The following is a 22,614-nucleotide window of genomic DNA, read 5'->3' on the forward strand; positions in this document are numbered from 1 at the left end:
TTCTCTCTGTGCTGAGCTGGTGCCTGGCACGTGAACTGACACTGTGTCACTGAGTGGATAGATAGACGGTCAGCTCGACAAACCAAGGAATGAACTCACCAGACAGGTGGCGGCAGGAAGATCTGCAGATCTACTTTCTACTTTCCACTTAGAGAAACGTCCTCTGTTTTTTTGTTTTGTTTTGCTTTTTTTCTCATGAAGCCTCATTCTCTCTCTCTCCCTCTAAGATGTTATTTATTTGAAAAAGTGATAGAAAAAGAAAGAAAGAGATCTTTCATGTGTTGGTCATCCCACAAATAACCAGAATGGTCAGAACTATGCCAGGAGGAAGACAGGAGCTTAAAATGCCTCTAGATCTCCCACATGGCTCCTAGGGACCCAAATAATGAGACAGCCTTCTATTGCTTTCCCAAACACATTGGCAGGAAGCTAGACTGGAAATAGAACAGCTAGAACTCAAAATGCTGCTCCAGTGTGGGATACCAGCATTACAAGTGCGGCTAACTCAGTGTGCCACAATGCTAGCCCCTGAAGACCCTGTCTGAACCTCTGCCATTGTCCTGGACAGTTAATTGGCCTCCCTGCTCCAGCATGTCTCCCGGAAGTTAGACACCCCTCTGCTTCCTATAAATCAGGCCAAAATTTTCTTTGTCTAAAAAGTTCCCTGCTTCTCAGACCTCCAGCAGTGACCAGCCCTGCATCCCTGTCAGAACACCATTTTGGAGTGACTCATAGTTCCTTTGCCTTTACTTTTGCAGACCCCAGCATCTGGAGTCTGTTTCCTTGGCACTCTTAATTTTCTCCAAGGAAGTAAGAACCCTCTGGTCTCGTGCCCAGAAAGGAAGAGGGTAAATGCCTGAAATTGGATTCCGGATGCAGCAGCAGAAAGGCTAGGAGACCCCGCTTCTAGCCTGCAGCCTCTCACTGACCTGTCCTTGTTCCGCTCAGTGGCTTTGTCCCTGTCTTCTGCTGAGACTAGTGGGCTCACTTAAACCTTTCAGAATAGTTTCTTCTGTGCTCTTGTTTAGATTGAAGCCTAGGGAAGGGAACCTGGAGTTCCCAATTTCATAGAGAAATTGTCTTCCACCACCACACCTTCTTTGATGGGCCTGATGCTTGGGGCTGCAGGTGCTGGTGCTCCACAGGCTTTTGAGGAGTATGTTACCCTACCCTCAGAAACGTGGGTTTAGTCCACTCTCTTCCTGCTAGTCAAGGTAGCATACCTCCATGCACCTGCCTTCCAAACATGCGTTAAAGTTTCTCACCCACTGTTGTCTCTGTCCTCTTTCTTGGGTCCTTTCAGGCTAATTCTTGACATGTTGAGAGTTGTGAGAAAGGAAGAGGATCAGTGAACACTGTTAGTTCATTTTTAAGCAGAAACCTCGAGATATGCTTACTCCACAGACCGTATTACTCAGGCCTTTTTCTCTAAATCCAAAACCTTGGTCTGGATCACATAAGGAGCTTAAACATTACAGTCTCTTCTCTAGGTTTTTCAGCCATTCTTTCCTGTTTACCTTGTGATTCTTGATATAGAATCTGAGAGAGTTCCAGGGCCACCTTCTGTACCAAGAAGCCATTCCCCATTCCTTCTCCTGATAGGCAGGAAGGTAATTCAAAGTGTTCATGGAGAAATGGAAATAGAAGATAAGTTTATTTTGATGCAAATTTTTAGGAAAAAAAATGGAAACTAGTGCATAGTTTCTTCATAACACACATTTTCCACAAACTCTTTGAAGACATCTTTTGCTTACAAACTTTGAACATGAAGAGTAAAGAAATGAAATTAATACTCAGGTGAGACTTCTACTGCTTTTAGATTGTTTCTGCTAAAGAAAGTCAAGTTCAATAGATTCCAATACTGTTATAATGATTGGCTGGAGGACCTTTTCTGAAATTCACATAGTGGCTTTCTGTGGCATTGTGTGTGTTCTTAACTTGCTCATGTGGTTTTCATTGTCCTTCACAGCATCTCCGTCAGAGCAGCAAAACTGTGCTGTTCTCTTATGTCTGCCTGCTTCCTACCAATGTAACTGTCCCTTTCTCTGCAGTCATTTCTCCTTGGCCGCTTTTGTGACTAGAGAATGCTAAAACAGAAACTGCAAAATTGAATTGTTAATTTATTGAGTTTGATTTTTGCTTCAGATAAGAAATGCCCATGTTTAATGTTTTGTCATGTCACAGAAATTAGAGCATTGTCACTTCTGACAATGTGGTTTTCAAAGCATTTATGTGCTAACTAAAGTTACCATTATATTATTTAATGACTAACTTAATCTGTACCGTATTAAATTGATTAGTCTGCAACTCATTGCATCTAATCTGGTCTGGCTACAGATTAGGGGCCTACTTTTCAACCATCATTTCTAACATATATATCTTTGTAAGATAAATATTAATAATTGCAGTTTCAGAAGCAATTAGAGATACACCTACCAGTAATATTTTGATTTCTTCAGAAAAATCAATGTCATGAGCCAGTGGAGCGCTCTGGGTTAAACAAGAGTAAAGAGATAGTGACTCAGTATAAACTGTGGTCCATGATTAGATTAGGATTCAGGCCCACACAGCTAGAAATAAGATGGCAGAAGCAGTTCAAAAATGATAATAGAGACTGGCTGTTTGTTGACATAAGAAAATTATTGTTGGTCTTATTAGATATGACCATATATTGCGTTGTACAGTAGAATATCCTCATTTTCAGGAGAAACTAGCTGAAGCATATTAATGTGTAACACTGAAATCGTTCAGCCAAAAAGCCCGTATGTTCATGTGTGGTGGAGGAAGCAGATGTGTTTGTGTACTTGTATTGACATAGCAAAATGTTAGCAACTGTTGATGAGGGTGGTGGCAACAGACTGTTCATTGGACTGTATTTTACATCTTTTCTGACTTTTTCTAAAATACTTATTAATAAAATGTTGGAAATGTCAGCCTTTGACAAGGTTTCAAAGAGTCCTGCAATCCACCTTCAGTATTGTTTATTCATTTCAAGGTCAACCCCAAGGACTTGGATTCCAAGTATGCATATATCCAGGTGACTCATGTGATCCCATTCTTCGATGAGAAAGAATTGCAAGAAAGGAGGACGGAGTTTGAAAGATCACACAACATTCGCCGCTTCATGTTCGAGATGCCCTTTACCCAGACCGGGAAGAGACAGGGTGGGGTGGAGGAGCAGTGCAAGCGACGCACCATACTGACAGGTACTGTGTCCAGATGTCGGCCCCCATGCCAGCACAGAGAACTCTGGGGAAAGGATCCAGAAGCCTCGAGAGCCACAGGAGACCCTCGGTTAGCTTCCCTACACCTGGTTCAAGTCAGCATCTCTTCAAGGCTTACTTGGCCACTTCATACTTTCTTCTTCACAGACCAGATTTTATTTCCTGTGCAAGGTCACTTACCCTTTTTAGAATATGCTTTAAGATTTTAGGGGAACTCTACACACAGCCCCCCAGTCTCCTCATGGGAAGAACCTGTCTCGTGTACATTTACTACTGTGTTCCAGCAGGGACATGTTCAGTGAATATGTTAGCCCAAGGGGCTGGGTCTCTTCCACCTTGTCTCTGACCATGGTTGGTCACCCCCAGCAGTAATAACTCCAGTTCCAGGAAGCTCACTGCATGCAGAAGTGGCCTATTTTGCTGAAACTGTTTTATGTACTTTTTATTTTGAAAGGCAAATTCACAGTGAGAGAAGAGATGGGAGAGAAAAAAATGTTCCATCTGCTAATTCCCTCCCCAGATGGCCACAGCTTCCAGAGCTGCGGTGTAAGGGCCCAAGGAGTCGCTGCCTTCCCACATGTATTAGCAAGGGGATGGATCAGAAGTAGACACAAGGACTTGGCACGGTAGCCTAGAGCCTCAGGTCCTTGCCTTGTACATGCCAGGATCCCATATGATCGCCAGTTTATATCCTGGCTGTTCCACTTCCCTTCCCTGCTTGTGGCCTGGGAAGACATTCGAGGATGGCCCAAAGCTTTAGGACCCTGCACCCATGTGGGAAACCTGGAAGAAGCTCCTGGCTCCTGATTAGCTCAGCTCCAACTGTTACAGCCAGACAGAAGATCTTTCTCTCTTTCTCTCCTCTCTGTAAATCTGACTTTCCAATAAAAATCCATATGGGATGCTGGCACCATGGGTGGTAGCTTAGCCGGTTGTACCATGGCCTCCACCTGAAGCGGAAGCAGTTTGGTTTGATCCCTTTAATCCTGTTCACTGTTGACAGCCCGTTCTTAGCAATGTGTTTTGCACCATTTCCAAGTTCCTCAAGTGTCCAGTCACCTCAAGGGGGACTTTGCCTTCTGTGGATGAACTTCATGTGGTCCTTCTTAGGGTTTGTAGCAGAACTGGAGTGACCTACAGCCAAACTCAGAATGCCGCCACTGGGCTCAGTTTCCGAAGTGGCTGGAGTTGAGTTAGCCTGAGCAAGCACCCAGTGCTTCTCTGGCAAGCCTTCCCTCCTGCAGGCAGTCGGGTAGAACTTCTCATTCTGCAGCTTTGTCGTGAATAAAAAGAGCTGAGGAAGGACGCCGCATCTCAGCTAGTTCTCTTTCTGGCCAGTAAACTGTGCATGCTGGCTGTGTGATTTATCTCAGTAACACTATTACCAAATAAAATATTCTGGGTAACCATCAAAACCTCAGTCCAAAGCAGCCATTAGCCCCAGCAATGAAAACGCCAGAAGGGAGGACCGTGTCCCGTGTCAGAATGCCTGGGGTTGATTCCCACTCCAGCTCCTGATCCCAGATCCTGGAAGGTAGCAGGTGATGACTGAAAACCTAGGGGAGACCAGCAGCTCCTGGATCAGCCCGCAGCCCAGCCCTAGCATGTGACAGGGCATTTTTCAACTTCCATTTGAGGCTGGTGAGATAAAAGTTTACAAACAAACAAAATGCCCCCTCCTACTGCTCCTGCTTTCCAGTGAGATAACACTGTAAAATACAAGCAACCTTGCCCTTGAAGACACTGGCTTTCTCCCCATATGGAAGTACTACCTTTTCCAAATGCACTTCTCAGTAGCAAGTGCTCAGGGAGACTTCTGAGTTTCTAGGGAGATTCATTTTAGGAGAATTACCAGTTCACTGGGTTTATGTGGGCAACAGCGATGGCTTCATCCTTGATTCCTTAGGTCAGTGGTTGCCAGTGGTTGCTGCAGTATCAGGGACTCCTAGGGAGTTGATAAAAATGGAGATGCCCAGGCCCCACCCCCAGACCTGCTGAGTAACAGTTGTAGCACCCATCTCACTGTAGGAAGCAGTTTTGTAAATTGTAACCAGGTAGGGAAAGAATTTACCTCATTTTGCTAGATCTCTTCTCCCTCTGAGGAATCCCTTGCTTTTAGAGCTGATGACGAACAAAAGGAGATTATCATGCAAAAAGACACTAAGAAAAGGGGCAGGCGCCCAGAACACCTCGAAATACGCAGCTAGGTACTTGGCAACAAAAAGAATAGATTCTAAATATGCCACTAAAATGTCCACTCTAAGATATGCACATTGCAACATTCCAAAGACTTTGAACTTGAGAGTTTTGCCTTTGGTTATTCTCTTAATCCTGGGTCTCTCTTCCAGGTATATTGCTTCAAACTGTGACCCTTGGCCTTCCAAGCTGTAGCCCCAGACTCCCCACCTTCCCACCCAGGCAAAGGCTCACTGCTCTGGATGGTTGCCCATTGACTGTGCTTGTGTTGCTATTTGAAAAGCCTAGGTTCTCACCCATGGGGGGAATGGCCTCCTGCCCACTGCCTTCTGTTCAGCTGAGCAGCCACACAGTCACCACACCGCCTAGAGGGCCACAGGTCAGCTCTGTGCGCCTGTCTAGAATAAAGAAGCAACCTGCTCCCTCGGTTATCTCACCAGCTGCCTTCCAGGCAAATTTGCTCTTCGATAGCCATTTGGGCAGAAGTGCGTGGAGCTCTGGCAGCGTTGTTATGTGGCACACTCACAAACAAAGCTCTGTGACATTGGATACCTCCCATCTTGGCAAGAGGAGATGGGCAGCAGGCATTCAGTGTAACGAGTAAATGATGGCTGTGCTGGAACAGAACCTGTGTTCTGGACAAAAGCAGGAGATTGGGGAAGGGAGGTGGAAGGAGATGGTTGAAGTTTCAGTGGGGTGACTGGGGTAACATCTGAGCCTAGACAGGAGGTGAGGAATGAGTCATCTGGCAGGACTTTGGGGCAAAGCCCGGGAGCTGGTGAGGGTTCCTTGTGGTGGCGCAGCAAAGACCAGCAGTAAATCCCAGAACCCAGGGACCTGCTATGCTTGGCAAAAACTCCAGATTTTTCTGAGTCAGGTTAGTGACCTCTTTTTTACCACTTGAAACCTCTGCTCCCCATCCCAAGCACCAGGTGCCTTTACACTGACTGGCACGGGCATGTCCATGGGCATCTTGCCAGCACTGCTCTTGGAGTCTATCTGAAGAACAGTGCCTGCTTGTATTGTCTAACAGCCATGTTAGGTTTTTGTTTTATTTTGTTTTTGGTGATTACAGTCTCTTATGGATGATTGATTAATGAATTACATCATAATGTGTGAGGAGTTAGGATTTTCTGGGTCCCCGAGTGATTTTTCTCAAATATAAATTTTATTTGTCCCCATTTCTCAACTTTTCCAAAGCAGGTTCGTCCTTCTAAGTAACACATTCTTCCTTGAGGGAGAACAAAGGGGTAAAATTAACATCTTAATCCCCATCGCTTAGCAAGCAGACTGGCCCAGCTTGGTCACTGTCAAAGGAATGGCCACCTCAGTTTATCATCAGAAAGAAACTGAGGAAGTTAACCAGTAACACCTTTTTGGGCCTTTTGTCCCAAAACCAGGTACCATGGAAACCAGGAATTTTCCTTTGTTTATGGGGAAACTCCTTTGAAATGAAGTTTTATTTGTATTATTATTTTTAATTGTTTATTTGTATTGGAAAGGCAGACATACAGAGAGGAAGATCTTCCCTCTGATGATTCACTCCCCAAGTGCCCACAACGGCCTGTGCTGCACTAATCTAAATCTAGGAGCCTGGAACTTTCCCAAGGTCTCCCATGCGGGTGCCTGGTCCCAAAGCTTTGGGCCGTCCTCGACTGCCTTCCCAGGCCAAAAGCAGGGAGCTGGATGGGAAGTTGGGCTACAGGATTAGAATTGGTGCCCATACGGGATTCTGGAGCATTCAAGGCAAGGACTCCAGCTGCTAGACTACTGCATCGGGCCCGAAGTAAAGTTTTAAAAGACACTGTCCCGAGGATTAACTTGGGTTTTTGCTTCCTTCCTCCTACCATAGAGGCAGGAGGTCTAGAATCTTCCTTCCTTCCTCCTGCCACTACGGCAAGAAGTCTGGGTCTCTTCTCTCTAGAAGCCCCCTCCCATCACTAGGACAGGAGCTACTTTCCTGTTCAAATCTTGCTTTGAAACCAAACTATCTACAAGAAAATTCTTTCCTGCAAGACAAGAATTGAGGTTGATACCCTATATTGCGTCAATCTTACAACAACAAGATCTTATTATGAAAGGTACAAGTAACTAGGAAATGCAATAAGGTAAAATTCACATTTAACACCCTTAGATTTGACATCGTATTATCTTATGTTAGAACAAGCATATGGTATCTGACCTTTTGGAATTGGCTCATTTCTCTTAGCGTAATGGTCTCCAGTTTGGCCCACTTGGCCACAAACAATTCTTTTTCTTTTTCTTTCTTTTTTTTTTTGTATTTTTTAATTTTTGTTGAAAAGTCAGATACACAGAGAGGAGTAGAGACAGAAAGGAAGATCTTCTATCTGTTGTTTCACTCCCCAAGCAGCCGCAACGGCCTATGCTGCACTGATCTGAAGCAAGGAGCCAGGAGTCTCTTTCCAGTCTTTCACAGGGGTGCAGGGTCCCAAGGCTTTGGGCTGTCCTCCCCTGCTTTCCCAGGCCACAAGCAGAGCCGCCTTGATTAGAACCGGCACCCATATGAGATCCTGGTGCATTCAAGGTGAGGACATTAAACTGCTAGGCTACCATGCCGGTCCCCTGTATTTCATTTTTTAAAATAGCTGAGTAATATTCCGTAGTGTAGATGAACCACAGTTTCTTTATCCAGTCCTCTCTTAATGGGTATTTATGTTGCTTCCAAGTTTTTGCGATTATTGATTGTGTTGCAATGAACATAGGGGTGTTACGGGGTGCGAGTGAGATCACACCGGACATGTCTAAGGTTTATTCAGGAGTCTTTATTAACCAAGTTTGGTGATAACAGAGCCCACTAGAAATAGCAAATTACAAGTCCATATGGCAATCCAGCCAATCATAATCCAATCAGCCATAACCCCATGAGGAATAAATGGTCATTACCCTCAAGTCCATCTGTTAAGCAGAAGACCTATGTCCCAGCTTCCCCAACAACGTAAGTTATCCTAAGAGACATGCAACGAATAACCTGGGCACACTTACAAAGCTACAGACATTCACCCCTCCCTGGCCTCTCTGTCCATATTCGACTACTGCTAGGCCTTGCCTCTCCTGGAGTTCCTGACAGCACACAAACCAGAAATACAAAGCATCTTAATGTTGCTATCTTCATTATCCCACCTAAGCAGTGAACGGAGGGTAAGGAATAGAGACCCACAGGGGCCATGCTCAGGGGACACCTGTACTCAGAGGTACTGGGGAAGCTAAGAGTTGGAGTGCCAGAGCAAGGGAAGCACGGGAGCCCCTCCTTTTCAGTAGCCTTTAGAGGGATTTGTGAGGGGAGTGGTTGCACAACAATACAATGCCGCCCCCTCTCAGGTGATAGGTGAGAGTCACAGGTGGGCTGGAGGGAACACTTAGGTGGTGGGGGAGTGACTTCCAAGCTCATGACCCTGAACTAGCTGCCTACCTCACCACAGGGGTGCAGTTTGCTTTCTCCTGTAGCGTGTCTTTGACATATATTCCTAGAAGTGGAGTTGCTGGTCATATGGCAGGTGGATTTTCATTTTCCTGAGTATTATCCATATCATATTCCATGGTGGTTGTACCAGCCTGCAATCCCACCGGCAGTGGAGTAGGGTTCCTTTTTCCCTGCAACTTCGCCAACAGGTGTTGTTGGTACTTTATGTGGGCCATTCTTACTGGAGTTAAGTGGAACCTCAGTGAGCCCAGTTGGGTTTTAAAGCATACTTCAGGTTCTTACATGCAGCTAATTCCCATAGCCAAGTCTGCTTTTCACAGTAAGTTTACCACAAGCTGAAATACAAGACACAGTGAGGTATTAGGAGGGCCTTTATTCCAGCAGGGTAGGGACAAAAGTAGGGGTAGAGGGGAAGAAAACTAGAAGGGACACATCTGCTGCCATGACAGCAGGCTCGGGGGCTGCCAGGGCAGAGGAAGGGGACAAGGGGATGGTAAAGGACAGGGGAGAGCCAGGTAAAAAGGGAAGAGAAGAGGAAGAAGGGGGGAAGGAGAAGGAAAGGGGGTGCACGTGGAGGCTCATTTACAACCCAGGTGAGCCTGCAGGGTGTGGGGGGCGTGGGGAGGGGCTGTGGGCGGGCCCAGGGACTGGTGGAGTGGGATTCCCAGGTAAGGCCATGAGGTTACATCTCATTGGTGGGCAACCAGAATGGCACAAATTTTGCAAGCTGTGGAAAGGAGGAAGCAGGAAGTGGCACGGGGTCCAAGATGGGGTGTTCGAATCACTCCTCTCAAGCCCCGTGACAGATCCCCACAGGCAGGCGTGGAGAAGTTGGGAAGTGTGTGTCTATATGTCTGTTCGTATATGAAGATACATTGAATGACAGAGACAAGTATCTTATGATCAATGAAAGCAATATTAGCTTTTTCTTGTTAAAACATCTAGAAAAAGTAAATATTTTATTGCTTACTCATTGTTGTTAGTTTTTAAATACCTTTATTATTCCTGCAGCTCCAACAACCTGAAAAGAAATGGTTCATGAAAAACTTTGCTTGGAAGTTTGCTCTTAGTTATCTGTCTTTAAGTTGTCACATTTGTGTTGATTTAAGAAAAGACTCAGAGTTGTTCTGTGGAGAAAAATGAGTTTCCTCAGGGTATTTGATGGAACTGTTATGCCCGGATTTTGAGATCCCTGGAAATCACCAGGAGTCTGAAGTCGATGCAAGCGCACAAGGGCGGTTTACTTAAGCTCGGCATGTCCGAGCTTGGATCCCAAGAGCGGCTCTAGGCTGAGACTCCGAGTATCACAGGGGGTTTTATACAATTCAGGGATTCTTTACAGTTACACTCTTAACTTTTAAAAAGTGCAAGTTTGCAGGTTTCTCTTGGTGCAGCAAGCAAGTTTCAAACAAGCAAATTGGCGGGCTGTGGGGCAACGGCTCTTGGGCAATTAAGTCATATCTTTATAAGGCACACTATGAGTAAGCAAGTGTTATCTGAAAGGCATACTAGGGGACCTTGCCTTGAAGAGTGTCCTGTCATTGTGACTCATATGTCACTTAGGCTGCTAGGTCTGCAAGCTTGCACAGTTTCTTAGCCAAACAAGCAAAGCAGAAGTTACAAAAGCAGAAAATATTGCAATGAGCAAATGGTTTGGATTCTGATTTTGAGGTTCTTCAAAACTGTTTCTTGGGCGTGATCTGCTCAGCAGCCCCTCAGGATGTTGAGTCTGCTCTCTCTTAGACCTACATTCAGGTCTCAGAACTTCCAAGGGAAATGTGGGGTATTCATGGATGAAAAGATAGAGCAAGGGCTCACCAAATGATCGATCGCTTAGCTAGTGGCTGGGGGGGGATTTATTTATTTACTTATTTATTTGCCAAAGGTTATTCAGATACTTAATGACATCACTTATGAGACACACACAAATTGTCGATTTAGAAATTAGCCTACTGTGACTTCCTGCATTTCAGGTCCCATCTGCCAGCTGTCTTGGCAGGGCCAGACCAAGTAACTTCCTAGGCTGCCTAGTGCCCAGCCCTGCTCAGAGGCAGACTTCACAGCGAATGGGTAATCAGGACCCCGTACTCTTGGCCTTATAGAAAACTCCTGTCATTAAATATACACATGTATAAAGGAAGAGTCTGCTTGGACACAGTGCAAGCACATGCCTCTAGCAAGCTCTGTAAAATGGGCATGGTAACGCGTTCTGCCTCCATACCAGGAAGGGCTCTGAGCTGTAGCTGAACTCTGGCCTTGTCCCTCCACAGCCATCCACTGCTTTCCCTACGTGAAGAAGCGCATCCCCGTCATGTACCAGCACCACACTGACCTGAACCCCATCGAAGTGGCCATTGATGAGATGAGTAAGAAGGTGGCTGAGCTCCGGCAGCTGTGCTCCTCGGCTGAGGTGGACATGATCAAGCTACAGCTTAAGCTGCAGGGCAGTGTGAGCGTCCAGGTGAGCAAGGCAGAGCCAACCGGAAGCGGGAGAGGTCACCCTGGGACCTTGCAAAATTCACATCCTTCACAGCTCTCATGTCTGGCTGCACTCCCTGGGCCACTACTGTGCGACCCCCGCTACCTTCCTTGAGTTTCCAGGCAGTTTGTCCTGGTACCAGAAAGGGGCAGCCCCAGGGCTTCCTGCCAACCCGCTCTGAGACATCATTCTCACTACATCATCTTCTGGGAACATGGAAGTGCACTCCTTGGCTTCTTAGCCATTAGGGGAAATTCTAGGCGCTTCACTAAAACATCAAGACTCTTCAAATATAGGGAAGTGTGGATGGCAGTAGATTTCTTTATGAAACTGTGTTCTACTTTCAAAGAAACTTGTATCTGGAAAAGCACTGTAAGCTTCAGTCTTTTAACAACATCTTTTGATTAACAGAAAGTCTTCATTTTGATATAACCCAACTGTTTGTTTGTTTCAAAGGTAGCACCATTGGAGTCCTTTTAAATCTGTGCCTTTTCCAAGTTCTCAAATGTGTTTGGTATTTTTCTCCTTTGTTCAGGATTTGCATTCAGGCCTGCAATCTATCCAGAATTGATTTTTGTATGTGATATAGACTAAAGATCAGTGTACTGATCTCTATATTGTTGGAATCACTGTTACCATGCAGCTGGTTAAGCTACCACTTGGGACACTGCACATCCCATATCCAAGTCCCTGGGATTGACTCCTGCTCCACTTCTGCCCCAGCTTCCTGCTGACGCACCTGTGAAGACAGCACAGGTGACCAAGGTGGTGGTGCTGCCTCCTGGACTCTGCTCGGCTGTGGCAGGCATTGGCAGAGTAACCAGCAGAGGGAAAATTCTCTCTCTTACTTGGTTTTCAAATAATTTAGCAAAATTTGTTAAGTTTATAAACTTCTAGAAAATACATGCATTTTGCCCGTATGACCATCTCAGTAATGTACAATATATTGAAAAGACCATCTGTGATTAGTTCATACATCGGTTTGTGAAATTTCATCAGTCTGTGTGCATATGAGCATGATTTTCTCTTTGCATATTTTACTTCAACAAGAGGGTCTCAAACTTTTTATTATTGCAGTTTTCTAAGTGATTGATAAGTGTTAATCACCTCTTTTCCGTGACCAGTATGCCTCTTCCTTTTGTTAATATTTTTAAATACCTATAAATAATTCAAGCTCATGTTTGTTTCTCATCCATCTAGATGGCTGAATCAATATAGATGGATTAGTAGATGCACGCATCACACATCCCTGCCCTGTTGTTTTGTTTTCTCTTACAGAAAGAATTAGGCTTACAAAAATTACAGGCAAATTGTAATATGTGTCTGGGATTCTGGTTCATTTTCTGAACTCAGTTCTTGCTCGTTTTTTTCATCAGAACTGCACTAAAGAAGTATGAGTTGTTGCCCTGCATTTTTCTAAGTGTCATTCACCATGAAGTTTTTTTCAGATGTTTTCAATTTCTCCTCTTATGGCCTAAAAGACTTAAGGGGGCAAAAGAAGTTAGCCAATGAATATAAATAGTCCAGCAGTGTAGATGATTTCATAATGGGGTCTGAGGCCAAAATTTTCTGTAGCTAAAAACAAAACCACTCAGTGAGGCAGCCTGCAAACACCCATCCTCTATCAGAAGACCAGCAAAGGGTATGGGTGCCAGGAAAGGTGGGGCTGAACCAGTTGCACCTTCTAATGGGCAGAATTGGCCCTGCCATTTGACAGTGACCTTCATGGTTTATAAAATGCTCAGTCATCCTTAAAAGCAAAGAATTTCTTATTCAAATAATAAGACTAGATTTATACAAATAGTCTTCAAAGACCTCATGGGAAATTCATGTTTTCTTTTAATTTGATTTTTTTTAACCCTGTTTGAAGCACTCACACACTTATGCCCCCCAAACAAAGAACTAATTGGAACAAAGAAGTTGGAACCAGAAGATGTTAAGTTCGCTGTATTTATGTATTTCTACAGTTCTTTTCAGCAGCATGCTCACTGGGGTTGCTACTCTAAAGGACAGGGCTACTACGTTGATGGCTTCTTGGTACCAAAGAGCATGTTACCTTAGACCCCATGAAATCCCCTAAGTTTCCCCCTTTATAGCTTCCTAAAATAGGACATAAAATTATATGATTTGAGACTGTCATCTTTAGGTTATTACCATGGCTGCTACACATGTTGAGCCTCATCAAATCCTATCCTTACAGGATCATCATCATAGATTGGCTACTTGTTCCTTTCTCCCCATGTCTTGGGCCCAGCCCTCCTGGCATTGCTCCCAAGGTCACATACACGGTGGCTCTCAGAGCTACAGACAGCTCTTCCTGATCCTTGCTTTCCAAAGCCATTAGATCTTGTAGGAAAAGTTGTGTGATGACCGCATGATCAAGTCCTTTTCCAAGCTACCTGAGATGTCTGGAACATTCTCCTATCTACTGTATGCAGCTTTGTTTTTGCTGTATTCCTATATCTGCTGACTTATCAGAGAACACTTGTCAGTTAATTGGAAGAGAGGCATTGATAAATGCCTCTAACCTTTGATTTATGAACACACCTCAAACAGTTGCTTTATCTAAGAGAGCAAGTTGTTCATTACTGTCTCTACCACTCAGCCAATAGTTGACTAGCATAATTTTTTTTTCCATTTTTTACTATTCCAATGGTAGTAGTAATAATACTTGATACAGAGTTAGAATACAATCTCTGATCTCTGGTTTTAGGCTTTTTTTGTTTGTTTGTTTGTTTGTTTAAATTGAAAAGACTGAGAGAGAGAGAGATCTTCCATCCATTCATTTACTCCCCACATGCCTGCAACAGCCTGGGCTGGGCTAGGTTGAAGACAAGAGCCCAGGTCTTAGTCTAGATTTCCATGGGGGTAGCAAGGACCCATGTCCAGGAGAGCCAGCACCTCTTGTCTCCCAGAGAGCACATGAGGAGAAAACTGGATCGAGCGAGTAGCAGGAATACAAGCCCAGGAACTCCAGTATGGGGCAAGGGCATTTTAAACAGCATCCAAACCACTGCACCCACCCCGATCTCTGATGTTTTGCTTATTAGTTACTCAACTGCTAACGGGTCCTTACATTTTCCAGCATTGATTTCTTCATTAGGATTAACCATTTTGACAGTGCCCTATGAGACATATAAGTAACAGTGTAAACCTTATTTACAACTTATTTTTTTCTTGGGGTGGCGGAGTCATGATTAACAGTCATGATTAACTCAAACAGCTTTTTAGTGCGTGCCATCTGAAACTGGTGAATCTTTGCTCTTTATCTAGGTCAATGCCGGTCCATTGGCCTATGCCCGAGCTTTCTTAGATGACACAAACACGAAAAGATACCCTGACAACAAAGTGAAGTTGCTGAAAGAAGTTTTCAGGTAAAGCACACTGGAAATATCTCATTCTCTTCAAAGATGGACCATTTCTAAGTTCATTCAGGAAAGAAATTCTGCCAGGTAGACTCACTCTTGGTCCTCTGTTTGCCCTTCTGTGCCCTTCCCACACCATTCCAGGCAATTTGTGGAAGCTTGTGGTCAAGCCCTGGCAGTAAATGAGCGTCTGATTAAAGAAGATCAATTAGAGTATCAGGAAGAAATGAAAGCCAACTACAGGGAGATGGCCAAGGAGCTTTCTGAGGTCATGCACGAGCAGGTAGGTGCCTTCCTGTCGCCAGCTGCCTAACTGCTTCTTCTCAGTTAGGGAATCAGGATTAGTCCATGGGCTGTGACAGCCAAGCCTTCAGAGCATGTGGCGTCACAGTCCTCCAAGGGGCGGAGCATTCACCTCCTTGCTGTGTGAGCAGTCCTTCTGTTTCCTAAGATCTGACCCTTCCCCTCCCCCATCTCAAACAAAATCAAAGCAAACAAATCCTCACCTCCCAACCCTAAAACTGGTATTACACACACAGCCCTTACAAGTTTACGCACTCAGTCCCTTGAGTGGGGGAAGCAAGGGCCAGGATGGGGCAGGGCTTTCTCTGCTGTGTTTAAGGAATTGTCTATTGTATAAATCTCTTTTGCTGTGTGAATATAGAACTAATCCACTTTTAGCTATTGACAGCTGACCTGCATGCCCCGGGCAGTTTCTATTGGCTTTATTTTTTTTTTCTGTCTTTAGGGTGTTTTTCCTGATTGCTTTGCTGTCTTCTCCTCCCCTTGTAAATTTCTCCAGTAGGGTTCTCATGTGGGCTCAGCTGTCACCTGAGCGATAGTTGGCCATAGCACCCAGAATGGCATCAACATGATTGCTTTTAACACGCAAGACTGTGGTGTGTCTTCCATGCAAGTTGCTGTTGTGGTCTTTGTCTTTAATCTTAGCCCCTATGCAGCACTTGCCTGTGTTACTGCCTGTTTGTCATGCAATGATTTCGTTAGGAAATTTCCATTGTAAGAAATGATCAGCCACTTTGAGTTTTAAATCATTTGCATTTTTTTTCTTTTCCATGCTAACACGTTCAGATGGGATGGTAATGTCATGTTTTGATTTTGTTTTTTCTGATTACACTGATTTTGATAAAGTTCTGACTGAGCAACCATAGACATTGGTGTCATGGCAGTGCATCCTTCAAGGAAAGCAAGCCTCTTGTGGCTATTTAAAGAGCAGGGGGGGAAATCAAACAATTTAAAAAATGAATGTATGAATTATGAAACAGCAGAGGAGGGGAGGTCTGCTGGGAACACATTTGCTTAGAAAACAGAAGCTCTTACCCATGGGGCCTCTGGAACGCAAACAGAGGCAGCATTCGGCCCTGGAAAAGATGACTGTAGGAAGAAACTATGGGCCGGAAGTGTTGAAGTCTCAGGTTGTGGGAACATTCCGTGCAGCACTTTGCAGCTCGGACCTCTTTGAAGCGGAAGCAGAGATAGGCTGGCCTTCAGAGTCTCCAGGAGCCCTTGCCTAGGGATCTTTGCTTAGTGAGTCACCTCCTGGCCAGAAGTGAAACCCTGCACTCAGATTCCTGCCAGCCCCCACTGGAGCAGACACAGAGTATGGAGTCTCCCTTCCCGGGGTGGAAGTCTGGAAGACCCTGGAAGAAGGGTCCAGGAGAGAAACAAATGTTCCAAATACTCTCAGAAGGCTTTTTCAAGGGACGGGCCCAAGGCATGGCCCAGTCAAATGTGTGTAAAATAAAGTTCAAGTCACCTTAAGATCCGGTGAGTCCAGAGCCTCTCCATTTTCCCTATCGGTGAAGCGAGATGTGCGTTCTTTACTTTCTCGCAACAGTCCTGTCTGGGAAGCAGTCCTTTACTAGATCAGCTGAAGCAAAGCACCAGAGCCAAGCTGTCCACAGGCACCATTGCCCACAGTTACGGATGACAAATTGGGTGTGTCAGGTGCAGTGCATGGTTTGAGAAATGCTTGTGTGGGGCCTTGCACTGTTCTGATGTTGTGTTTCTGTGCCTCAAGATCTGCCCCCTGGAGGAGAAGGCAAACGTGCTACCAAATTCACTTCACATCTTCAACGCCATCAGCGGGACTCCAACAAGCACGATGGTGCACGGGCTGACCAGCTCGTCCTCCATCGTGTGATGATGCCTCGGGGAGCGCACTGGGGACTGACTTGATCGCTTGCAAACTCAGGATGATTTCTCAAGCTCATCACTGGGGAGACTGAGCACAGGGAGAAGCCATGGGGCCTGGGAGCAAAAGGGAATCAAGGTCTGTGGTATTTCGTGGTAGGTTTTCTATGGAATCAGAAGAAAGCTGCATGTATTTTTTTAAATCTCACTGGCAATACTCAGTTTTCATTGTGTCCTGATAGAGGAGTCTGGTGGGCACTCTGAAGCTGGGGGTCACTTTGATTTGTCCTTCCAGAGTTGATGACAGTGAAGGGCCTTGAGTAAAAGTGTCCCAGAGGGTACAGAGTGGTGGCAGCAGCTCAAGAGGGAGAAGGGGCCCTTTGGCCTTTCAGCTAAGCTGGAGAATCTTGAAAATATTTTTCTTTCTTGTGGCACATTCAGGTTGAATATGAGAACTATTTTTGTGAGTAGTTTTTGATGAACTAAAGGAACTGACCGTTATAATTTTTGTACCGGCGAACCAGGAGAGTTAGTGCTTTTATATGCATTCCCTTGCATTTAAAAAAATATGAAAGTTTAAGACATTATGTGGGCTTAAAACTAGTCAAGCAGTTTAGAACCAAAGGCCTGTATTAATAAACACAACTAACTAAAAAGAAAAAAGTGGTCTATTACTTTGTATATAGTTTGTTAATGCAGAGTCAGCATTCTGTATATACATGTATCACATTTCTACATTTTTAATATCCACATGAGGTTTCTCCATTAGGTTTAATTGTGACAGATTAGTTCTGGTCTTAGTATATGAAATAGACTTGACTGTTTTATTCTTGTACATAAGAAAGTGCAATACAGAGATGTATACAGTCTTTGCTAAATTAGGTTTATAAACTGTTTTAAAAAAGAAATCTTCATCCTTTTGCCAAAATGGTGAAGTGTGTAATTGATAGATCATAAATCCTGTGATGAACAGTGGTATAATTTAAAACTTTCACCATGTTATATTTTCTTTTAAAGACATTAATTTAGTAATTTTATATTTGGGGAAAGAAAGGTTTTTAATTTTATTTAACTGGAACCACTGCCCTGCTGTAATTAAACATTCTGTACCATGTATGTATTAAAAATAATATTGCTGATTTTCTGGTAGTGGATACTGAGTATTTTTTGTGTGACAATCCTGGGACAGATAAATTGCTGAAACACTTGAAGATGAAATAACTTGTAAACTGGAATTTTCCTTCCAAATACTTGAGAGACAGCTAAGAAGGTGGGTAAATCAAACAAGATTGATGCAATGTCCATAATTATGAAAGCTGAAGTTTGTTCCATGGGAAACTATAACACCAGTGTCTCAGCTTTGGTAGAAGTTTCCATGATACAGATTTCAAAAGGCAGCCATAGGGTCATGTTTTCCAGAGAACTCGAGTGACAGCTCCATAGTACCATGGTCTGCCTGTGATCTGCCATGGTCTGCCCCACATATTCCCAAGTACAGACACACCCCTTATTTGTTACCTCTGGCTTTTCTTTGTCAGCCACATCAAAACTGTCATCTTTATCGTCTTCCTTTCTTGTTTCTGAGATGCATACTCTTAAAGAAAGTGGTCATTTATCCCAGAGTTGCACAGGGGACCACATATGCACACATACCCCTGGGGCCTCAACACCACCCCAAACACTGAACTGGTCATGCATTGGTCCAGTTTGCAGGTGCTAATCATGCCTCTGGTGCCCAGGGGGGCCAGCAGGTGAGTAGGCCCATGGTCTCCCAGGGGACCCAACAGGTAAGTTGGTCCATGGTTGCCTAGGGTGCCCAACAGGTGAAATGGTTCGTGGTCACCCAGGGTGCCCAGCAGGTGAGTGGGTCCATGGTCACCCAGGCAGCCTAGCAGCTAAGTAGGTCTATGGTCTCCCAGGAGGCCCAGCAGGTAGGTGAGTCCATGGTGCCCACGGGACCCAGCAGGTAAGTGAGTCCATGGTCCTCAGTCCCATCTAGGTCAGGTCCTGGAAGGAAGAGGAGCCTTAGAAGTAACTGAGTTTCTACTTGAAGGTCTGGAAAGACTGTCTTGGCGCACACAAGCAACCACAGCAAGGCAGCTTGTAGTGCTGAGTTCCTCTGCAGCACGCATGGCCGAGGATCTGGGGGCCTCTGAAGCATTCTCTGTTCATCGGTGGAAAGAAGAGACCTTGAATATGGTGAAGAGCTGTGATGATTCAATAGCCCAGCCATGAGTCTGTTCAGACTTACGTCTTAGGAAAAACCTAGTAAAGGGATGCCATCTCAGCCTCACGTAACAGGCCTTGATTCATGTGATCATAGCTTTGAGAGTCTGTCATTGAGCTGGACTTCCTAAAAATTTCTTTAAGAAGCTATGAAATTCAACTTACCACACAGTAAGATAAATAGAAGTCTAGAAAGTCTATAGAAGGTAAGTATGAAAATGGGTAATGGGGTCCTGGTACAGTGGCTTAGCAGTTAAAGTACTTACCTTGAACATGCCAGGATCCCATGTAGATGCCAGTTCTTATCCCAGCAGCCCCACTTCCCATCCAGCTCCCTGCTTGTGCCTGGGAAAGCAGTCCAGGATGGCCCAAAGCCTTGGGACCTTGCACCTGTATAGGAAACCTGGAAGAGGCTCCTGGCTCCTGGCTTCTGATTGGCTCAACTCCAGCCGTTGTGACTGCCTGGGGAATGAATCATCAGATGGAAGATCTTCCTTTCTTTCTGTCCTCCTTTCTGTATATCTGCCTTTCAATAAAAATAAGAAAATCTTTTTAAAAAGAAAACATCATTTAATGTTTCTAGCCTATCAAACACCAGGCTTATAACAGCCAGCCTACCTTAAATGAGCATAGAAAACTCACTTAGCCTAGAGTCCATTTTTTTTATCCTTGTAGACTTATAATTGTAATATTCCTGTTTGTGCTGCTGTAATGGATTACTTGAGTCATGTTTAAAGAATGGAAGGTTATTTCTCACAGTTCTGGAAGCTGGAAAACCTTCAAAGGCTCATTGTCTGATCAGAGTTCTGTCTATACTCTTAAAATGGTGCCTTGAATGCTGCATCCTGTCAAGTGGGAAGATGCCATTACTCACATAGCATAGGAGAACGCAGAAACAAAGTCCTTCCTGAAAATCTCTCCCCACCTCTTTTTAAAGATGTTAGACCCTCTCATGAAAGAGAAATCCTTATGACCCAATATGCTCAGAAGGCACTATCTCCTGTTACAGTGGCAATATAACTTCAACATGAATGTTGGAATGGACAAATATCAAAGCCACAGCAATAGGTAGCAGTAGAAAAGCATCCTCCATTCACTCGGCATGTGTCTGTCGAGTGTCTGCCTCGTTAGACATTGCTTTAAGCTCTAGGGATTCATCCGTGATCGAAACGAGTCCCACCTTATGAGGCCTGTGATCTAGAGATGAGAAACAAATGATGATCCAGTGTACCTGGAACTTCCAGCAGTGCCCAAGATATGCAGGAAAGTGGGCAGTGCTAGGATGGAGGTGGCTCTGGTGTTGGATGTGGGGTGCTTTCTGATGAAAGTATATTTGAGAGATGTGGCAGACAAGCTTTTGTAGGACCTGAGGGAAGAGAAATTTTCTTAGAAGCGGCCGAGGTGGTGTGGCCTGTTAACAGAGCAGCCTAGAGGAGAGGGGATGAGGGCTGAGGGAAGAACTGCCATAGAGTGCCCCCATTGGCCACCGTAAGACTGCGTTTCCGCTGAAGTGGAAAGCAAATGAAAAGCAAATGGATAATCAATAGACTTGGATGTTCAAATGGTCAGCTTGACCTTTTGTGGTGAAGGTCATTGGAAGTAAGGGGGTGCACAAGGAAGCGGGCTGCCAAGCTCAAAACGATGATAAACCAGGCTTTATTGGGGGTCTGCTCCCAGGCAAGGCTCACCAGTCTGCAAGGGAACGGGCCGCTGAAGTTGCACCCCAACTTAAGTAGTGGTGATGACAAGGCTTAAGGTAAAGGTGTGTATTGTCAGGGACTTTCCGCCTGCCCCTGGGCCCTCCAGGCTAACAGTAGGAAAGGCCTTCTGGAAGTGGATGTTGGGCAGAAAGCTGCTGAAGTGGCGACTGGATGTCCCCAGCATCTGGAGACCGCCAACAAGAGGAGCGGCTGACAAACAAAACCCTGAAGGGGAAGCTGGTGACATAAGAGGATCAAGAGGGAAAAGTGTCTGCAAGCCACATGAACGAAGCATTTCAACACGGAAATAACCGGCTGAATCCAGTCAGATTCAGTGCGCTCCAAGAGTAACCACTGCTCTTTGAAAACTGTCCAGTAGAGAAAGGAACAATTAATCACACAAGGGCCCAGTGTGGTAGCCTAGTAGCTAAATCCTCACCTTACATGTGCTGGGATCCGATATGGTCACTGAATTGTATCCTGACAGCTCCACTTCCCATCCAGCTCCCTGCTGGTGCCCTAGGAAAGTAGTGGCGGATGGCTCAAAGCCTTGGGATCTGCACCCATGTGGGAGACCTGGAAGAAGCTCCCTGCTCCTAGCTCCTGGTTTCTGGCTCCAGACAGCTCAACTCCAGCCATTGTGGTCACTTAGGGAGTGAACCATCAGACGGAAGATCTTTTTCTCTGTCTTTCCTTCTCTCTGTATATCTGCTTTTCCAATAAAAATAAATAAATATTTAAAAAGAAACGCCTTTATTTAGTCATGTGATAGAAGATCCAAGACAGGATTGGACAGGAGCATCCGTGGGTAAATCCATAGAGCAGGGAGACAGGCAGTACCTCCAGAGAGGGGGTGTGGGGTTGCTTTTCTTCTTCCAGTACTATGCATTGACTCTGTCCTGTCAAAGTTGTTGTGTTGGAAATCTGACAGATGTTGTTGGTGATATATGGAGGTGGCACCTTAGGAAAGCAATCAGGATTAGCTAAGGTTATAAGGATGGAGTCTCCAAGATCGTTTTAGTGACTTCAAGCGGGATTGGAGCTGCACACAGTTGTTTCTGACCTAGCGGGTGCCAGTGCTGTGTCCTCAGGCTCTGCAGCCTCCGGTACCTTGTGGTAAACAGCCCTTTCAGGTTCCCATTCTGTGACGCTCAATGACAGCAGATCACAGATTTGAACACCCACTGCAGGAAAGGATATGGGGTGTTAAGGTTTAGAGAGATGCTGTGCAAATTGTGTTTTCCTTTTTGCACAGCGTTTCTATCTCCAAGGAATTGCTAGATCCAAGTGCAATATGCAGGTTAAATGTAGCCAGCATCACCAGATCTCAAGGGCACAGAACTCAAGGGCAGTTATAGAGCTGGACATTTTGTCTCCTTAAAACAGAATCTTCATTGGCAATGGTGGTATTTGGGGGTTTTATGACAAATGCTACAATCACAGTTTATTGTGCACTTTCACAACCTATAGAATGACTGGTGTGGCTTAATGCTATTACTTGGATGTGAGCAAATAGACAAGGAAATGAAGCCACTGAAGGTGAACTGGAACATAATTCAGTCCACATCAACCAGCTCTTTGATTTCAGCTGTTTGACTAATTTTCCTTTACCTCAGAGTGCTCATTGTACAAAGGGGATAACGATAGTTTCAGCACCAGGGAGACCCTCAAGGTCAAATCAGTTCAGATTACTGATGATTCATGGTAAGCCCCAAGTTAACATCTCTCTCACTTTGAATTTTTTAATTTTTCTAGTTTGTTCCTACCCCCCTTGCCCCATCACCCTAATTTTAAAAAGATTTATTTGAAATGCTGTGTTACTGAGGGGATG

The 22,614-nt window shown here is 44.8% G+C and overlaps 1 protein-coding gene across 14 annotated transcripts in view; it reads left to right on the plus strand.

The window, feature by feature from the left end:
* Nucleotides 1-17,998, plus strand: part of DOCK9 (dedicator of cytokinesis 9) — a 279,755-nt gene extending 261,757 nt beyond the window's left edge. For 12 of the 14 annotated variants that reach the window (XM_040991186.1, XM_040991184.1, XM_040991191.1 and 9 more), the window contains 5 exons: nt 2,996-3,206; nt 11,133-11,323; nt 14,615-14,715; nt 14,851-14,989; nt 16,745-17,998. In XM_040991186.1, the coding sequence (XP_040847120.1) occupies nt 2,996-3,206; nt 11,133-11,323; nt 14,615-14,715; nt 14,851-14,989; nt 16,745-16,867 (765 nt within the window). In that variant the 3' untranslated portion in view covers nt 16,868-17,998. Of the gene's footprint in view, nt 1-2,995; nt 3,207-11,132; nt 11,324-14,614; nt 14,716-14,850; nt 14,990-15,795; nt 15,804-16,744 lie in introns of all 14 variants that reach the window. The other 2 variants (XM_040991194.1, XM_040991193.1) reach the window with 1 other exon arrangement.
* The last annotated feature ends 4,616 nt before the right edge of the window (nt 17,999-22,614 follow it).

Source organism: Ochotona curzoniae, unplaced genomic scaffold (assembly GCF_017591425.1).
Source record: "Ochotona curzoniae isolate NIBS_2020 unplaced genomic scaffold, NIBS_Ocur_1.0 contig_64, whole genome shotgun sequence".
In the NCBI taxonomy this organism is placed as follows: Eukaryota; Metazoa; Chordata; class Mammalia; order Lagomorpha; family Ochotonidae; genus Ochotona; species Ochotona curzoniae.